This window comes from Euphorbia lathyris, chromosome 2, assembly GCF_963576675.1.
Source record: "Euphorbia lathyris chromosome 2, ddEupLath1.1, whole genome shotgun sequence".
Lineage (NCBI taxonomy): Eukaryota > Viridiplantae > Streptophyta > Magnoliopsida > Malpighiales > Euphorbiaceae > Euphorbia > Euphorbia lathyris.
Genome location: NC_088911.1, coordinates 10138370 through 10158127, shown reverse-complemented (window position 1 = coordinate 10158127; position 19758 = coordinate 10138370). Strand labels below are relative to the sequence as shown.

Sequence of the window (19758 nt, the reverse complement as noted above, 5' to 3'; positions counted from 1 at the left end):
ATCGCAGGGTGATGGCCATGACATCTCCTTTAGGGTTTGGTTCGGTATTACTCGGCACTATCCCTTTTTCTTTTGATGATGAAGCAGCCAGTTGATGAACTTGTGTCTCTAAATTTTTGATTGAAGCCTGTGTCTGCTTCATAAATTGCATCATCATGGTCTTTATGTCATGTTCAACATCCTCCTTGGGTGGAACAGGCTGTTTGTAGTGCTGTTGAGGCTGCCTCTGGTAATGTCCTCCTTGCTGCTGCTAGTATCTAGGTTGCTCCTGCTGGTTTGGCTGTCCAGTCCATCCGAAGTTCGGATGATTTCTTGTGGCTGGGTTGTATGTATTGGAGTATGGGTTTGGTGGGTTCCTTTGATTATATCCAGCATAATCACATTGTTCCTGCTCACCTTTCCCTTGCTTGACTCCAGGACAGTTGATGTTGAAGTGAGGCCCTCCATAAAAATCACAGACATCATTAAATGGTGGTTCACTATGAATAGATGAGACATTGATCTTACTAAACTTCCTGGCAAGTTGTTCCACTTGGGTTGTTAGCTTTGAAACCATGTCACCATCTGCTGTCCTTTTTCCTTCACTCCTGGCTAAATGCCAATTATAACTTGTGCTTACCACTTTTTCAATCAGGTCGTACAAGGCTTGCGGTTCAAGATCCTCTGGGTTACCATTCGCAATGGATTCAATCTGGATTTTATAAGTGTTGGTGACTCCATTGTAAAAATTATGTACTTGCATCCACATGGGGATGCCATGATTTGGTACCCTCCTTAACAGCTCTTTGTACCTTTCCCATGCCTCGGCCAAGGATTCGTCCTCTTCTTGCACGAAATGGGACACCTCATTTCTGAGTTTGATGACCTGTCTAGGTGGAAAGTATTTCATTAGAAAAGCACTGGCCATTTCTTCCCAAGTGGTAATGGTTCCTGGCTGTAGGTTCTTTAGCCAGTTCTTTGCTTTATCTTTAAGAGAAAAAGGAAACAGCTTCAGCCTTATCACGTCATCGGAGACTCCTCGGTTTGATCGGAAAGTGTTGCACAGTGTAATGAAACTCCTGGATATGCCCGTTTGGATCTTCCGGCTGGTATCCATTGAATTGCACTGCTGCTTGCAACATTTGTATCATAGATGCTTTCACTTCAAACATGTTGTTCCCTTTGTTAGGCAACACAATACACGGTGGATTATTGTTCTCTCCTTCTTCTTCAGGAGGTGGTTGAACTGGTTGTTCTGGTGGTACTCTTCCATCCATCCTTCTTTCTCTTTATCGCTCTCTTTGTCTTGCTCGTCGAGCTTCCGCTTGATTTCATCTACATGTTCTTTCTAACTCAATATCGATAGGAAAAACTGGTGGTCCAGCTCTGCGCATAGATAGTAAGAGAACTACTTCTGGCTGCACTACTTAGCAAACAGATTAAAAACACCTTGTTTCACAGAAATTTTCAGATAAATTTTGTTGCTTTCAATCCCCGGCAACGGCGCCAAAAACTTGTTGTCCTCTGAACAGACTCTAGCAAGTGCACTAGAAACAAGTAATAAAGTGATAAATAGAGTATCGTCTCCACAGGGATTGATGACCAAATTTTACTAGAAAAACCTTGTTGAACAAGGTGTTCGTGGTGTGTGAATTCTTGATCTTGAGATATATTGTGAAATGGTGACAAAGTCAATGATTTAACTTATAAAGACGAGTATTTGATAATGATAAAAGGTAGAACAGGCTAGGCACAGCGGAACATGTTACTTTCAGTCTCTAAACATCATATTTATTCATGAATAAAGTAAAGTGAAGTCAAGGTTTCTATTTTAATGCTCACTTAAGTCAACTCTCGTGTGTTCTTAAGATTCTAAGACTTACTACAACCGTAAGCGTCCCTAAGGTTGGTTCTTTCTTGCATTACGGTCGAAACAACATTTCAATAACGAAAACCCTTGATACAACCTCCTAACATTCCTACTTCGGGGTTGGACATTTGATAAAGAGTTCCGTGAAGATGCAAGCAGTTCCCTATCATGCATCTAACACTAACATACATGCATAAGCAATAGAGTGAAAGCTTTATCAAACACATCATAATGTATCAACATTCATTCATAAATAAGACAATAAAAGACGTACATAACAGGCCCTAACTGGCCGAACTGGTTCAAAATGACTACTCACTCATACTACCGAGTGAGCAGTCTGCATTGTATCTACAAGACTCCATCAATGGAGTCATCTTCTTCTTAGAGAGCTTTTCTCTCTACCAAAAACTTCTATCTTTCGTTCCCAAAAAGGTATCTTGACCTTTCCCCCCACTACGTCTATAAATAGGAGGGAAAGCAAACGGTACCGAAAGTATTTGATAAAATATTACAAAACCAAATAAATTGTTCATTGATCCTAGATTACTAGAAGTGGTTAAGATATTTTTGACCCTTGAACACTAAAGGGTCGAACACTCTTGTCATCTTGTTACTTTTAGCCGCTCTTTTCCTGCCTTTCCTTCCTGCCGCTCCTACCACTCGTCAAGTCGCTATCCGTCATCAAACACGCAGCGTTTGACCGCTGGATCATAGGTTGCTCATCTCCTTATGGTTTGTGCAAAACAGGCTGCTTACAGTCTGTTTGACTTAATCTTTTCCAATCTGCATAAAAACACGTATAAGACCTTCTTTTACGTAACATTACTCCTAAAACACCCTTAATTCATTACAAATAGCATGTTTAATTGTAGTCATTTTCATGCCTAACAATATCTGATGATTATTACAGGTTTGATCAGGAAAAGATAGATTAAGGAACAATAAAACCCTAATGCATCGAATAATAGAGTAAATATGGCTTACCATTTATGTGTTTCAATCTCAGAAACAGAGATTTACATGTAGAAAGCTTCCATGGAGATAACCAAAAGAGAGGGATGGGAGAGCTAAAGCCTATCATCGAGCTCAAGCAAGAAACCTAATTTACTCTGTAGGTTTTGGTTTATATATGAGCTGAAATATTAGTCAAATATTTGAGCGCCTTAAATTTGAGTTACGTTTTGGATGGCCGTGTAACTTAGTTCATTTGCAGCTTTTTTGTTTTCAGACAACCATAGCAGTCATATATAACAAGTGTCATCTGATGATTAGGTACCTTTTCAATTAAAATTGCACTTTTTAGGGATGAAAGACATGTGTCATCGTAACATTACATGTGATTTGAGGTTGTTTGCACTTAAGCTTTCAGATGATATAAATTTATTATAGTGTCACGCAAAACATTCAGACGACATGAAAACAAATGTCTGTCATATATCTTATGTCATGTGAAAGGGAAAATGACATAGTGGCATAATTAATTCTGATTTTTTTATACAATTTAGGGATCTAATTCCTTAATGTAATTTTTGTCATAATCAAAACTTAACCAAAGTTGGGTTTCAATAGGAGGAACATGAGTAAGGGCCTTAATCTAAAGAACATGCTGCTTTGAGGTGGCGAAAGGCGATGGAGAAGTCATCTCAACCCCCGTTAAGTAAAGATATAGGACTTTAAAGGGCATAGAAAGAAGTTGATCCAACATGCGCCTTAATTTCGACTGTGCCTTTTTCATTTGGAAGGCCAACCCCCATCGAAGGAACACCCTTATGAACCAGAATGATCACAATTATTGGGGGATCATTTTGAGATTGAACCTTATAGTTGGAATCCCTTCAGTCATAGTAAGATATCATTTGAATGGAGCCATAAACTTTCATACTTTGGGCAAAGTGGGGGAAGTTTCAAGGTATGATCCTTCGAAGGTGGACAAAGGAACAACTGACGCCCCATCAGCCGATGTCCTAGTGCATTTGAAGCCTCAAGGACTCCAACATTCGGTGTATCAGCTAAGGCAACATCTTATCTTTATCTCGCTAGTATATGAGCATAGACACTCATATTAGAAGCCATTCCTGCACCCGAAAAATGAAAAAAGGAGCAGAGTAAAATTTTTTTATCACCTTCAAGGATTTCTTCATAACGGTCTTCTCCAAGCAAATGGAAGACTACATCTTCTTCTTTCACAAAACAAAGATGTTATTCATTGATCATCTCTATCATATCAGCATAGTCAAAAGCTTCGAAAAGCCAAAATATATTTGAAAGACCTCTCCTCCTCTAGGGTTAAGGCTCGTGGTTTTTGTCAGGTCTCTTTCTTAGCTGGATCTAGATTCTTGAAAGTTTTAAAAGGGAAACCTTCCGGATATGAGCTGCCAGGAGGACCTTTCTTTGGTTCTAGCCAAAACCCTTTTTTCTTAAAATCTTTAATATTGTCTACCTTGCTGGATAGGAAGGTGGGTCTCCGATGCCCCAAGGTCCGACCTCTTATAGTTTAGTAGCAGACATCTTCCCCTTTCTCTTTGTAGGTTTCCAGAATTGATGGACAACTTCCCTATTTAGTACCTAATTTAAATTTATGTAGAACTTGTTCAAAGCAAACAATTCTAGCCAAATGTTAGGTGACATCTAGCGTGGGCACATATGAAATTCCTCTAAAACAACAATAATGGGGCCAAGGAGGGGGAATCTTATACCGTAAAGAAATAATTGAACATAAACACCAATAAAGTTATTCTCGCCATCATTATATCCATCATCAATGCATTGTATGAGACCAGGTAGGTGCATCTCTATTTGGCCAAGTTCTGGATATTTGATGGACAAATATACCAGTTGGGACGTTATCAAGACAGAACCTTGCGCACAAGCTTTAAGGTTATGCTTTTCTCTGTCATCACTTTCTTGCCCTTGTCAGATCTCTTTTGGGGTCTATTTTCTGGGAGACATGATTTTAGAATGCTTGAAAGAAGAGGGATCAATGATGACGAGTGTGTTTGGGTTGGGAGAGTTTTTTTGCCTTGAAACTTTCATAAAACAAAAGAAAAACCAAGAGAAAAGTAAACTTATAAATTTCTGGAGAATTGGAAGAAATGCAGGAGTCAGGAAGAAATGTAGGGGTCGGAAAAAGGAAAGGTTCTTGCTTGATTCTCCTTTTATAAGTTTTACTGAAGGACGGATGGAAAGCCGTCAGTAATAGACCCTTGGTGACATCATTCATTAGAACTCAGAACTCTTTTTTGCCTATTTTATTTAGGTTAAACACCTATGGGAACGTGTCGCACATCTTATATAGTTAAGAAACAGTGGAAATGATGCATATAAGAAAGACTGTATGCCTACTAGGTATGGCATCCTGATGCAAGGCAATACCATGTCTCACCTCCTTAGAAGGTAAAAAAGATCAAGTACGCATAAATGAATTTTGAGCCCTTTCAAAAGGGATGTCCGATGGATTAAAAATCTATGGAATGTCGAACCATTCCCCAAGAATTGGAACAAGGCTCCACAAGACATACGACAACTAAATCCCTGAAGAGGTTAAATAACCAAAGGGGAGGATATCTGATATCATACAAATACTATCAAGATATATGTGTCCTCATCTTAAGCTAACATGGATGTGTGAAACAAGAAAGACCCTTTGATCTGACTGTATTGGAATAAAACACCTCTAAGACGCATGGACCAATAAGATGTACTCTGAATCCTCTCCAAACCAGCACCCATGATTCTCGCATGGGATTAAGGAATCTCAATTTGGGTATAATAGTAACTACTTAAAATATGTTCACCACTCAGGAGCTGAAACCTGTCCTCAAATGGAGTTAGGCCAAACATCTTCATTGATTACCGGATTTTCCCTTGACACCCTATAAATAGAATGCAACTTTATAGTCAAGGTACATACACACATATTGGAATTATTAGTCAAATTTTTAGTGCTCTTATCCTAAACTCTGCTAAATTAGGCATCAAAGTGGGTTTTTGGTCAATGACCTCACTTTGATTTTTTTATGTCTTACTTCAGGCATATAAAGAGTTTTCAATGTCATTAGGGCACTACCACACAAATATACTAGTATCCAATTGGTGCAGTGAGGGTGGATTGAACAAAATCACAACTATGACTCAGCAAAATAACACAAAAGATCCATCATCCTCATGCCTAATCCATGAGTTCAAGACACCCTTAAACACTAATGTCAATCCACTAAGCCTCTTCTAAATCACTTTAGACCATAATAAGCATATCGAGGAATGCATAGGTTCACTGGACCCTTCAAATAGGGAATTCATGGACTGTATAACTAAATAACTCCTCTATAACAAGAGCATTATGCAAGAGGCCACTAACATGAATGTAGCAGCAATGGCAGAGTTTCAAGAAAAGTTGGACGCTTTTGAGGAAGCCATTAGGTTGGAAAAAAAGAAAGACTGTATCATATGCTCTACCAGGCAACACACTGTTTGTAGCTTCCCTCGTAGGAAGAATATTTCACTAGAATCTTTGTGAGAAAATATAAATAAGAGATTAAGAGAGAAATAACGAACTCCTCACAAACGCCGAAACATTCACTCACGATCGCTCTTTTCCTCCTACAATGAGAGCAGTTGAAATGATTCATACGGGGAAGATCACTCCCCCACGACTGCCATAGGAAGATGTGGCTAGATCTAACTCCCCGTCATACCAAACAAAGCCTAGAAAATAATTTGAGTCCTTCGCAGACCATCGTAAATCACACAAACGTTCAGATGTGTAGAAGTCTCCAACACAAAAGTGTAAGGCTTAGAGATGCCCAAATAAATCAGTCTCCACATAGGGTACGAGTAAGGCACTGAAAAGCTCTACAATATATGGATCTCGAGAAAAACACTAGCGAGATAGAATGAAGGCTATACCAATATCTCTTAGAGACTGATGGACAACTCACCAGTGCACATCCTCCCGCTAATGAAGATGACCAGAGCCTTGTGCAAAAGGAATCAACGACGAAGATCTTTTGAAGGAAGCTGGAGATTGATATGACAGATGTAAGTATAGGTGCCTATATGGTAGAGGTGACATATAATAGCTCCCTATTGTGTACCTCCATCTTGCTTGAGCCTATGTCGAGAGGTTTTAAATACCCCTCCTTAGAGAAATATAATGGGGTCGAGGATCCAACAACTCATGTGAAGAACTTTAGAAGGGCTCTTGGAACTACTACGCCCACCAACACCATTATGTGCCGCCTCCTCCTAACTACCGTAAAAGAGGTAGCCTCCTATTGGTACGAGCATCTACCTGTCAGATCAACCACAAGTTTCAACCAGATGACAGACAAGTTTTCTTAACACTTTATTACTTCAAGACTCGAAAGGAAAACAATCTAAGATCTCAACTACTTGGTACATAAACTCAAAAAAGCATGTGAGCCTGGGTAGAACGGTTCCAAAAGACCATTATACAAATCAGGCACCTCAGTCTTGAGGCTGTACCCCTGGCCCGGATAACAACCAGAAACACCACCACAAGGGAGACAGCGACATAGATCATAAAAGGTAGAAGGAACAACCAGAGTGTAGCTTCACACCTCTCAATGCCACGAGGAAGGAGGTGTTATATTGTTAGAAAAGAGCAAGCAACATATTAATTGAATACCTCCTAAAGTTGAAATGATTAGGCGCTGTAGCAATAGAGCATATTGTGACTTCCACAAGAGCGATGGTCATAACATGGAAGATCGCATGCAATTGGAAATCGAGCTGGATAAAATGGTATAAAGGGGAATATTAGAGTACTTCTTTAGGAAGTCATGAAAGGCACTTGCTACTAAACGAACGAAGTCACCAATTGTAGAATGTGCACCTCAGGGTGTTATCAATGTGATTAACGGAGGACCACAAGGAGATCGCTCATCAAAGAGGAAAATGCATATTAAGATATGTAGAGGCTTCAAGAGTCTAACTCTGAGTTTTCGTTCGCTGTTTGGAAAACATGCCTAAGCAAGCTCACGAGGATGCTTTGATCATTGAGATAGTCACTGAAAGCTTTATTGTCTTAAGGATGTTCATGACATGGGTAGCTATGTAAATATCATCACTAAAAATGCCTACAAAGCTCTAAAAATCGATTTGGATAGATTAGTTCTGACCTTATTTCCTGTTTTGGAATTAGTGGCCACACGATCCCTTTATTAAGTAGCATCTCAGGATGGAAAGAAAAAAGAATGTAATGTAATTGCATATTTTTGTTAGTTAGACAAAAATAAAAAATCTAAAAAGTAAAGAAAAATCAATTTTAAGAGGTTAAGATTAATTAATTTTTTTATTAGAGAAATTAGTTAATTAATTTTATTAAATTAAAAATCAACATAATGTAACTTCACACCTCTCCATGCCACTAGGAAGGAGATGCTATACTAGATAGAAAAGAGCAAGCAACACATCAAGTACCTCCAAAATTGAAACAACCAGACGTCGTAGAACAGAGCATAACACCAAAGATGCATGAAATTGGCAATTGAGCTGGATAAAATGGAAGAAAGGGGAATATTAGACTGCATCCTTAAGAAGCCATCAAAGGCACCTGCTACCGAATGAAAGAAGTCACCGGTTGCGGAACACGCTTCTCGGGGTGTTATGAATGTGATTAATGGAGGACCACAAAGAGATCGTTCAACAAAGAGGAAAAGGGCCTAATGAAGACAAGCAGAGGCTTTAAAAGTCTAACTTTGAGTTTTCGTTCGATTGTTTCGAAAAACATGTCCAAACAAGTTCATGAGGATGCTTTGATTATTGAGATAGTTACCGAGAACTTTATTGTCTAAGGGTGTTCATGGCATGAATATCTCTGTAAATATCATCATTAGAAATGCCTACAAAGCTCTAAAAATCGAATCGGATAGGCTGGTTCCGACCTTATCTTCTTGTTGGAATCAGTGGTCGCACGGTCCTTTATTAAGTAGTATCCCAGGATGGAAAGAAAAAAGGATGTAATGTAATTCCATATTTTTGTTAGTTAGACAAAAACAAAAAATCTAGAAAGTAAAGAAAAATCAATTTTAAGAGATTAAGATTAATTAATTTTGTTTATATAGAGAAATTAGTTAATTAATTTTATTAAATTGAAAATTAACATAATGTAACTTCACGTCTCTCCATGCCACGAGGAAGGATGTGCTATACTAGGTAGAGCAAGCGACACATTGAATACCCCCAAAATTAATTGAAACGACCAGGCGTCGTAGAATAGAGCATATTGTGGCTTCCACAAGAGCGAGTGTCATAACACCAAAGACGCAGGAAATTGGCAATCGAGCTAGATAAAATGGAAGAAAGGGGAACATTAGACTGCTTCCTTAAGAAGCCATCAAAGGCACCTGCTACTGAATCAAAGAAGTCACCGGTTGCAGAACGCGCTCCTCGGGGCGTCATGAATGTGATTAATGGAGGACTACAAAGAGATCATTCAACAAAGAGGAAAATGGTCTACGAAGACAATCATAAGATTTAAGAGTCTAACTTTGAGTTCTCGTTCGATTGTTTTGAAAAATAGGTCCAAATGAGGAAACTTTGATCATTGAGATAGTTACAAAGAACTTTATCGTCCTAAGGGTATTCATGACATGGATAGCTCTGCAAATATCATCACTAGAAATACCTACAAAGCTCTAAAAATCGAGTCGGATAGGCTGGTTCTGACTTTATTTCCTAGTTGGAATCAATGGCCGCACGATCCCGCATCTCGGGATGGAAAGAAAAAAAAGAATGTAATGTAATTGCATATTTTTGTTAGTTAGACAAAAACAAAAAATCTAGAAAGTAAAGAAAAATCAATTTTAAGAGATTAAGATTAATTAATTTTGTTTATATAGACAAATTAGTTAATTAATTTTTATTAAATTGAAAATTAGAAATTCTATTGTGCCATGGAGGTGATGGCCGCTGATACTTCCTTATGAGCTGTAGTTTCATACCGTCTTTCTCTTTGAACCCCTCACAGCCTCAATGCAGTAATTCTAACCCCAAAGTTCCTTTCTTTCTCCTTTTCGCAATTACACAGAGAGACACATCTCTTCCCTTCGTCTCTTACATTTGTTGCCCAAACAATAATCAAAAAGAAAGGAAGAAAGAAATTGGAGGAAAGATTAATGTTTTGAGGGTTTGTTTCTCATTACCTGTATTAGCCACGCCTGAATTGTTTCCGAGGTTTTATGAGTTTTCTATTCTATCATTGTTGGTGTTTTCTTATAATCTATTGAAGCTTCATTGACGCTTCTTCTTTTGCAGTTCCTTGGAAGGCAACTGATTTAATCCGGAAGCTTTAAGATTTGAGGGTTTACGCGGAAGCTCAGAAAGCTCGAGTTACCAGGTTTGAGAAGGCTTGATTGCTTTCTCTGCAATGCATTTGTAACTTAACTGCTTGTTCGACTATATAGAGATTAAAAATCCTTGTTGCCGTGTGATTTATATGCGCAATTGTATCACTGGTTGATGGATTGGGGTTTTTGAGGTGAAACAGCATTGATTTCAGGTTTTTAGGTATCAAGGTCAAGGTAGGTGTTGATGGGTATTGCTTTTCCTTTCTTCTCTGTTGATAGGATTTAGGTGTTTGAGGTCTGTCTGTAGGTATAATAAGTACCTGGTTCTTTCTGATTTGATTGAGAGATGAGTCGTAGGGTGCGGCGTAAAGTGGCGAAGAAGGGTGTAGATAAGGTGGTTTTGCCTTGCTTTCCTGAAATTGAAGATGAGGTTTCGTGTTCTGATAGCAATGAGGCTGTAGATTGGACTACTTTGCCTGATGACACTGTAATTCAGCTACTTTCGTGTCTGAATTATCGTGACCGGGCAAGTATGTCGTCCACATGTAAGACATGGAGGGCTCTAGGTGTTTCTCCATGCTTGTGGAATTCGTTGGATCTACGTGCCCATAAATGTGATGCTGGTATGGCAGCTTCACTTGCTTCTAGATGTGTACATCTTAAGAAACTTAGGTTTCGTGGGGCAGAGTCAGCTGATGCGGTAATACATCTTCAAGCGAGGAATTTGCGTGAAATAAGTGGTGATTATTGTAGGAAAATAACAGATGCAACGTTTTCTGTGATCGTGGCTCGACACGAGTTGCTTGAAAGCCTTCAACTTGGGCCTGACTTTTGTGAGAGAATAAGTAGTGATGCTATCAGAGCAATAGCTTTTTGCTGTTCTAATCTGAAGAAACTTCGGCTATCTGGAATTAGGGATGTTTCTGCTGATGCCATCAATGCCTTGGCCAAGCACTGTTCAAATTTGATTGATATTGGGTTTTTGGACTGCCTAAACGTCGATGAGGTTGCATTGGGAAATGTAGTATCTGTTCGCTTCCTATCCGTTGCAGGGACTTCGAATATGAAATGGGGTGTGATTTCACATCTTTGGCACAAGCTACCTAAACTGATTGGCTTGGATGTTTCACGAACCGATATAGGTCCAACTGCTGTTGCTAGGTTGTTATCATCATCTCCTAGCTTGAAGGTTTTGTGCGCATTGAATTGTTCAGTTCTCGAAGAAGATGCCACCTTCAGTGCAAATAGATACAAAGGCAAATTAGTTATTGCCCTTTTCACCGACATTTTCAAAGGACTAAGTTCTTTATTTGCCGATACTACAATCTCAAGGACAACGAAAAATGTGTTTTCGGATTGGAGGAATTCAAAGACTAATGACAAAAACCAAGATGATATAATGATTTGGCTTGAGTGGATCCTATCTCATACACTTTTGCGTACTGCGGAGATCAATCCACAAGGTTTGGACGACTTCTGGCTAAAGCAAGGTGCTTCAGTTTTACTCAGTTTAATGCAGAGTTCACAAGAGGATGTTCAAGAGAGGGCAGCTACAGGTCTTGCAACTTTTGTGGTCATCGATGATGAAAATGCTAGCATCGATTGTGGACGAGCCGAGGCTGTTATGCGAGATGGTGGTGTACGCCTCCTTCTAGACCTCGCCAAATCCTGGAGGGAAGGCCTTCAGTCAGAGGCTGCTAAGGTGCTTTCATATTCTGATGTATATTGACAGTAATTGTAGCTGTATGTCGTATCATGTTAAATGTATTTCCGATTCATCGAGTACCCTATAAGCTCACATGTTTTATGACTGTGTTGTATATACTCTACCATCAGATTTTCAGTCTAATATCGGAACTTAATATTCAGCTGACTTTGCCGATATCACTTGAATATATATTTATTTGTTAAATTGTGTAGGCTATAGCAAATTTGTCTGTGAATGCGAATGTTGCAAAAGCTGTTGCAGAAGAAGGAGGAATTAGTATTCTTGCGGGGTTGGCGAGGTCAATGAACAGGCTGGTGGCCGAAGAGGCTGCTGGAGGACTTTGGAATCTTTCAGTTGGGGAAGAGCACAAGGTCAGATACCTCGTGTTTTATTGCTTCTATCATTACAAATGATCTATTCTATGTTCTGATAGTGTCTGCGCAATTCTTTTTGATAGGGTGCAATTGCTGAGGCTGGTGGAGTAAAAGCTTTAGTTGATCTTATATTCAAATGGTCCTCTGGTGGTGATGGAGTTCTGGTCGAGTCTCTAATAACCTCTGCGACATTTTAAGCGCATTAAATACTTCATTTGTGTGCACTTGTGCATTATGTTATCCTCATTCTTTGGTTGGTTTTGATTTGTGTGTTTTTCAGGAACGTGCCGCTGGTGCTTTGGCAAATTTGGCAGCTGATGACAAGTGTAGCATGGAGGTCGCCCTAGCAGGCGGTGTTCATGCTTTAGTAATGCTTGCTCGTAACTGCAAGTTTGAAGGAGTGCAAGAGCAGGTGTGTTATTTTCCATTTTCTGCTCATCTTTTTTGAGCAAATAAGAAAGGTACATAGTGAGATATGTAAGAAAAACAGTTACAAAATAAACCGTTATCTCCACGAGATTAGGGATTGCATCTTGTTTGGCTATTGTCTCATTGAATAAGTCATAAGAAAACGACATAATTACAAAGATTTTGAGCCATAATAGACTAAGGTTCAAGTTATGCTGGGGTGGCAATTTCTGACACGAAGACACAATTTCTGACACGACACAATTGACATGACAATCATTTTTCTAGCATTTATATCATATATAACCATGTGGAACATATATATGAGATAACACGATTTTGACACGAAACATGAAATTGCCAGCTATCCTATATTAAGCTTTGGTTTTGGATAGCGGTGAGTGGTGACAGCAGTATGAATTGCACGTCTTTCATAAGCTGTAATTGAATTTAATGATACAATTCCAATCTCCAAAATTCACAGTGTCCTGCAATTCTTACTTTCATACATAATTTGTTTCCTTTTGTACTTTGTTCTAACTATAATTTATGTTGTACTGACTGAAATCATTGTGCTCAACGCATATGGGCGGCTCTAATTATATTTGACAGATCGAATGTTCTCTACGAGTATGTGAGTCAAGCTGATCATGAGTTACTTGAAGTTGACTCAGTAGAGATACTCGAGTTCGACTTGATAAGCTTGAACTCTAGTATTTTGAATAGCATGTAACAAGTCGAACCAAGTATGAGTATCTAAGTACTCGAGTTGAGTAGCTTCTTAGCTTAATTTATGATAAAAATATCAATTCAAGGGTGAAGTCTAGCTAATTCAAGTTTTAATTTGACAGTATGTTGCACGGAAACTCTTCTTCATTAGCGTTTCTGCGTTTCGTGTCCGTTTCCCGTTTCTTTTCCGTTCCCATTACCGTTTCCTAGCTAATTTTTGTTTCCGTGCAACGTAGGATAGTAACATATAACCTTTTTTTTGTTTTGTTTTTTAATTTCAAATCTACTGTCATTGTGTGTCTCCCTCTGTGACGAGGCGTGTGTTTTGTGTTTGTGGAATGTGTGATATAGCATATTAATTTGTCAACTATGATTCTGCCAGGCTGCTCGTGCCTTAGCTAATTTGGCTGCTCATGGAGATAGCAATACCAACAATGCTGCTGTTGGACAAGAGGCCGGTGCTCTTGAAGCACTTGTTCAACTTACACGTTCGCTACATGAAGGTGTTAGGTAATTCTTGAGAGTTTCTTACTCCCTCCATCGTAAAAAGGTAGCGCACTTTCAACTTTCACAGTTGAAGAAAGTGTGGTTGTTATAGTTTTAAGATAGACTTTTACACATGATTTCCCTAATTGTTATCGTTATCTATCTTATTATCATGAAGACGTTGTATTAAATCATTATTGCACCTCTGGATGATATTAATGTTGCGTAATTTAGATTTACAGAAAAAAACAATGGAATTGCCTAAATTTGAATTTAGCAACAATAATGTTTCAAATTTTTATTGTTGCTAATTTTAGGCAAATTCATTGTGGATTACTACACGTATCTCATATTTGTTCGTTGATCATAGTAGACATTAAATACGGGTACATTTGGAAGATTGCCTATCTAGCTGCTTTGATTACATTACACATTAGAGATTATCTTTATCCCTGAGAACAAAACATCATACTATTTGTTAGAGAATTTCCTAAGTGATTTTATTTTAATGACTCGTTAAACAGGCAGGAAGCCGCTGGTGCTTTGTGGAACTTATCATTTGATGACAGGAATCGAGAAGCAATTGCAGCCGCTGGTGGCGTTGAGGCCTTGGTATGATGTTGTACTTGCTAAATGATGAATCTTCTTAGCTGTAACCTGTTGCAATAAGAAATGCTTTATAGGATGTGCTAGTGGCAGGTTAGTTGACCAAAAGAGTTTGTGATGTTGTTACGCGAAAACTTTGATTTTAAAGCATTTCACGTTTCCATACCCGTTACGGAAACTGAGCTCTCAGAAACTTATACGAAACATCTTGGGTCATGTTTCCGCAATTTAAAAAAATTGGAAACTCGTTTCCTAGGATGTAATGTGCTGCTTAAGCCAACATTCTCTATATGCGACTTCGTGTGTGATTTCTTAGGAATATGGGAGATGGCCGTGTTAATTATCACCGATTTCACTCTTTGCATTTCCTCAAGGGTAGGATTTTGTATCTAATTGATATTATAGTTTGAGTTTTAACTGAAGTCTGCTTCTTATCTCGTTTAGCTAATTGTTTTTCGTTTAGCTGAATCAATTTGCTTACTAAGAATCAGAATTCGTAAATGTGAATGGTATTTTCTTCAGCTTTGTTAATCAGATATGCTTATTGTTATTCGGTTGATGTCTTAAATCTTATTCGTGACGTTATATATATGAAATCTTGGTCAACCTAGGGCTTCTGAGAAATGTTTTATTCCTTGTCAGAATTTTGAGCTATAGTTACTAGTGGAACTACAATATTCTGAGAAGTAGGAATCTGTTTCTTAGCTTTTCAAATTTTCACCCCGAGGAGTTCATATGATTGCAATTACTTGATTGTAGTATGCTGTATATAGTTGGAAGTGTTGCTGCATATTGAAGGTTTTATCTCGTTGGCTATTCAGGTTGCTCTTGCACAATCGTGTTCGAATGCCTCCCCAGGTCTTCAAGAGAGGGCAGCTGGAGCTCTCTGGGGATTGTCGGTATCAGAAGCCAATAGGTATCGAATTAATTTATTTTGTTAATTTGCTTTTCCTTTGTTTTATGTATTCGAAGTCCTTAGAAAGTTCTGATCTATTAGAAAATGATGCTTTAAGTTTAGCTGTCTCCAGACTCATCGGATACTCGTCCGATATATTTTACCCCTTACCGTAGAGGTACCCATCATCGGATACTCGTCTGATATCTTTTACCCCTTAGGGTAGAGGTACCCATCTATTTTCAGAAAAAAGTTATGTTGCGCAGTAACTTTGATTTAAAAGCATTTCACGCTTCGGAAACCGAAACTCCCAGAAACTTGTACAAAATGTTTCGGGTCATGTTTCTGTAATTTGAACAAATTGGAAGCTCATTTCTTAATCTGGTATCTCGTTTCCTAGGATGTAGTGTGTTTTCAGAAGTGCATCAATGCAAATCACATGTTCATTAAATTCTTAATATTTTCTAGATCATCATCTACAAGCTTTCAAAACGAAAAAAACCTCTTTTTTTTAATCTCTATTATGTGATTTCTATGTATTTTTTATGTATATATGTAAAAAAATTCAAGGCTAAACACATAACTAAGCCCCTGAACCTTCATGGTTTTAAGGATTGAGCCCCTGATCATTTATTTTTCCAGATTAAGCCCTTGAACTTTAGTTTTCACACACATTGAGCCCCTCACCAACCTTTCTGCTAAATAAACTGTTAGTGAAGGGCTAAATGCATGTGCAAATTAAAGATTAGGGGCTTAATCAATAAAATTATAAAGACCAGGGGCTTAATCAATAAAAGTTAAAGATCATGGGGCTTAATATGATTTTTTCATATAATAATAAAAAATGAGCATGAATTGAATATACTAAATTTATTATAAGTTAGCTAATATAATAGGCTTGTATATGACTTTAGTTAGTATAACTTATTTTATCGATTTTTTTAATTAGTCCTTTTTATATATTAGTTTGGAATTCAATTATTAATTCAAATAGTCATTTTCTTGAATCTTTTATTTTTCATGTCAATTTCTTTAGTCTTTGGACTTACATGTATTCAAAATTTAGAAAAAATAAAACTTAAAATTTTATTTATTTATCATCTTGAAAAAGTAATAATAAGATAATTAATTAAATAAATAAATGTCAAAACACATGATTAAGCCTTGAATTTTTAAGGTTTTAAGGATTAAGCCTTGAATTTTTAAGGTTTTAAGGATTAAGCCTCTGATATTTAATTTTTACACAAATTGAGCCTCCACTAACGGCTTAGCTAACGGAACCGTTAGTGAGAGGCTCAATGTGTGTGAAAATTAAAGTCAAGGGGCTTAATTTGGAAAAATAAATGATCAGGGCCCAATCCTTAAAACCATCGAAGTTCAGGGGCTTCATTATTGGTTTTAGTATACATTTTTATAGTTTGACAAATTTGTAGATATATCTATATATTTTATCATTTACACGTTTCTCCCACGTTACAGTTTCCTATAAATTTTAGAAATATCGTTTTGCGGTTTCCTTAGCAATTGTATGTTCTAGTTGCTCTTGGCTCTATGGTGTATGCAATTTCTTTTCGACAAAGATGTTATTTTAGTGCTAACGTTTGATATTTCTTTTGGTATTTATTAGTATTGCCATTGGACGAGAAGGAGGTGTTCCGCCTCTGATTGCTCTGGCACGATCCGACGCTGAGGTTTGTACTTCGATCTCTTTGTAGTGGTTGATAAAATGCTGAACCACTAATGAGTCCGTATTGTCTCCCTTATCTGATATTCTAGTTATGACCTGATAGCTCATTTTTGTCTCTTTTTCTTTTTCGAGGCAACTTCGATATTCATTATACATGTTTTTGCGCCTCTTTCAATTCGTTAATACATGGATAGTTTCTATAAAAATAAAATTAAAACGTTTGTTCTATGCTTCTAGGATGTCCATGAAACTGCTGCAGGAGCTCTTTGGAATCTTGCTTTTAACCCGGGTAATGCCCTTCGGATAGTAGAGGAAGGAGGAGTTCCTGCACTTGTGCATCTATGTTCTTCTTCCGCATCAAAGATGGCACGCTTCATGGCTGCACTGGCATTGGCATATATGTTCGATGGAAGGTACAGATAAAACAATGCTTTGAATCCTCTTGAGATTCCGTAGATTCGTTTGAAAGTACTTTTGTCTTTACCATTTGGATGACTCGAGAACGAATAAGTATTTGACCATAATTTACGGTGACATGGTTAAAAAAGAGTCAATGATGTAGTCAAACTTGTCTAAGTCATCCTTTCTTTAATTTTTTAAACAGATTTTCTTTGATTTGGACTTAAACTTTACAATAAGGTAAAGTTTAAGGACTTTTATGTCACGAAGTGAAGTTTAGGGACCTTATGTTAGTAGTGCTATAGTTCAGGGACCATGGATGTATTTTACCCTCAACCGAAAGCTGATTTATCGAAAATGACACATGTACTGCTCCGTGCAGAATGGATGAATTTGCATTGATAGGAACTTCAACCGAAAGCACCTCAAAGAGTGTGAGTTTAGACGGGGCTAGAAGGATGGCTTTGAAGAACATTGAAGTTTTTGTGCTTACATTTTCTGATCAGCAAACATTTACTGTTGCTGCTGCTTCATCAGCTCCAGCGGCATTGACACAAGTAACGGAGAGGGCTCGTATTCAAGAAGCCGGACATCTGAGATGCAGGTTTTGTTTCCCTTCCTTCCTCATATGAGATTGCACGAAACTTCCATTTGTGTTAGCATCATTCATGAAAATCTAAGTTGCACGGAGACCTTGGTTTCGAAGAGTTTCCATGTTTCAACGAAACTTTACGTTTCGGGTCACACTTCTATAATTTAAGAGAACTGGAAACTCGTTTGTTACTATTTAGAAACCTGTTTCTTAAAATAACAATATGCTTTTAGGAGACGACACATTATCAAATCTTCTAATCTGTTTATGATCACTTGTTAGTCACATTTATCGAATCCGTAATTTTTTATAGATCATTTCCTTCAAATGTTTAAAATGAAAAAACTTTTCTTCTTTCCTATTATATAAATTTACATTTAATTTTCTTATTTTATATGTGCAAAATATTGAGGGCGAGCCTTGGCGCAACGGTAAACGTTGTTGTCATGTGACCGAGAGGTCACGGGTTTGAGTCTTAGGAGCGGTCTCTTGCCAAAAAAAATTGGCAGGGGAAGGCTTGCCCCCAATACACCCTTGTGGTGGGACCCCTCCCCGGACCCTCGCTTAGCACATTTCCGTTTCTTATATCTTTTACAACTATGGTTTCCTGGTGTCGGTTTCCATTCGGTATCAGTTTGCGTTCCCATTTCGGTGCAACACAGATGAAAATCAATAAAATTTGTTGTTGAATGTCTATCAATATGAAATGCTGATTTTCTGACTGAATTCTTGTTGCACTCTCTTTGTTTTGTGTGCAATTCTCGATTTATCTCGAACAACAGTTGATTTTCTCGTGAATTATTTCGATACGACTTGACTATCACTCTATTTTCATGAATTACTTATTTTTATGCAACTTGAATACCTATTATTTTGTTGATATTCTTCGTGACTCGATTTTTCTTTCCTTTAACTGCTCCTTTTGCACGGATATAGTGGAGCTGAAATCGGACGATTCGTTGCAATGTTACGAAACACGTCTTCTATACTCAAGGCTTGTGCTGCATTTGCTCTTCTTCAGGTAGTAGAAGTGAAGTTCTATCACGAACTTCTTCAATTTCATCGTTATTTATGTTTTATCGTTCATCGAGATTAATTGGGTGAAATTTAAATTTATGCAGTTTACGATTCCTGGTGGCCGACACGCAATGCACCACGCAAGTCTGATGCAAAATGCTGGAGCTGCACGAGTTGTCCGAGCTGCAGCAGCAGCAGCAACTGCACCACTGGAAGCCAAAATATTTGCGAGAATCGTACTGCGTAATCTCGAACACCACAAGATAGAAGCTGCAATATAAAGGGAGTTGTGAATCCTAGCCTTAGATTTTACTCTGTTAGTGAAGGAAAGAAGGAAAGAAAGAAGTGTTTTGCTCTGTAATCTTCTCCATATACAATGAAAGCTCAAGCAATGTAAACTTCTTTTATCTTCTCAATTCTCACGTCTCGCTTACTGGCTAATTAGATACAGTTTTTCCGGTTTTGAGAGTGATTTTTTTCCTTACTTTTTGTAACAATTCGTTTGGAGCTGATCGGTTCTAGTCCCGGACAAATATGTTGAAAGTACTTTTGGTGGGGGATTGATCAAGGAACAAGTAAATAATTATTTATAAGTTGTCTTCTCTTTCTCTGTATTTGCTGATAAGTCTTCCATGAATGTTCATCTTGCAAAGTTTCTGCAGATAAAGGGATCAACAAACAGAAATGAACTTTGTA

At 37.9% G+C, this 19758-nt stretch overlaps 1 protein-coding gene and 1 non-coding gene across 3 annotated transcripts; both read left to right on the top strand.

Moving 5' to 3' along the window:
• The first annotated feature begins 752 nt into the window (after positions 1-752).
• LOC136221296 (small nucleolar RNA R71) lies at positions 753-859 on the top strand. Its single transcript, XR_010685070.1, has one exon. It is a non-coding gene; the product is annotated as a small nucleolar RNA R71 (small nucleolar RNA).
• An 8901-nt stretch (positions 860-9760) lies between these two features.
• LOC136216558 (protein ARABIDILLO 1-like) lies at positions 9761-19512 on the top strand. 2 transcript variants are annotated; one of them, XM_066003101.1, is made up of 13 exons: positions 9761-10001; positions 10130-11863; positions 12082-12240; positions 12327-12407; positions 12524-12655; positions 13763-13890; positions 14391-14478; positions 15294-15388; positions 16995-17058; positions 17292-17467; positions 17836-18057; positions 18982-19066; positions 19167-19512. In XM_066003101.1, the coding sequence occupies exons 2-13, from the start codon at positions 10508-10510 to the stop codon at positions 19341-19343; spliced, it is 2763 nt and encodes a 920-aa protein (XP_065859173.1). In that variant the 5' UTR covers positions 9761-10001; positions 10130-10507; the 3' UTR covers positions 19344-19512. The 2 variants fall into 2 exon arrangements, with proteins under 2 accessions (XP_065859173.1, XP_065859172.1); XM_066003100.1 differs by having other exon boundaries at positions 9761-10048.
• Positions 19513-19758: the final 246 nt, after the last annotated feature.

Excerpts from the sequence above, each read along its gene's own strand:
- LOC136216558 (XM_066003101.1), top strand. The coding sequence starts at position 10,508 with ATGAGTCGTAGGGTGCGGCGTAAAGTGGCGAAGAAGGGTGTAGATAAG. Across the intron at positions 11,864-12,081 it reads TTCAGTCAGAGGCTGCTAAG|GCTATAGCAAATTTGTCTGT; the intron begins GTGCTTTCATAT and ends TAAATTGTGTAG. Across the intron at positions 17,059-17,291 it reads TGGCACGATCCGACGCTGAG|GATGTCCATGAAACTGCTGC; the intron begins GTTTGTACTTCG and ends CTATGCTTCTAG.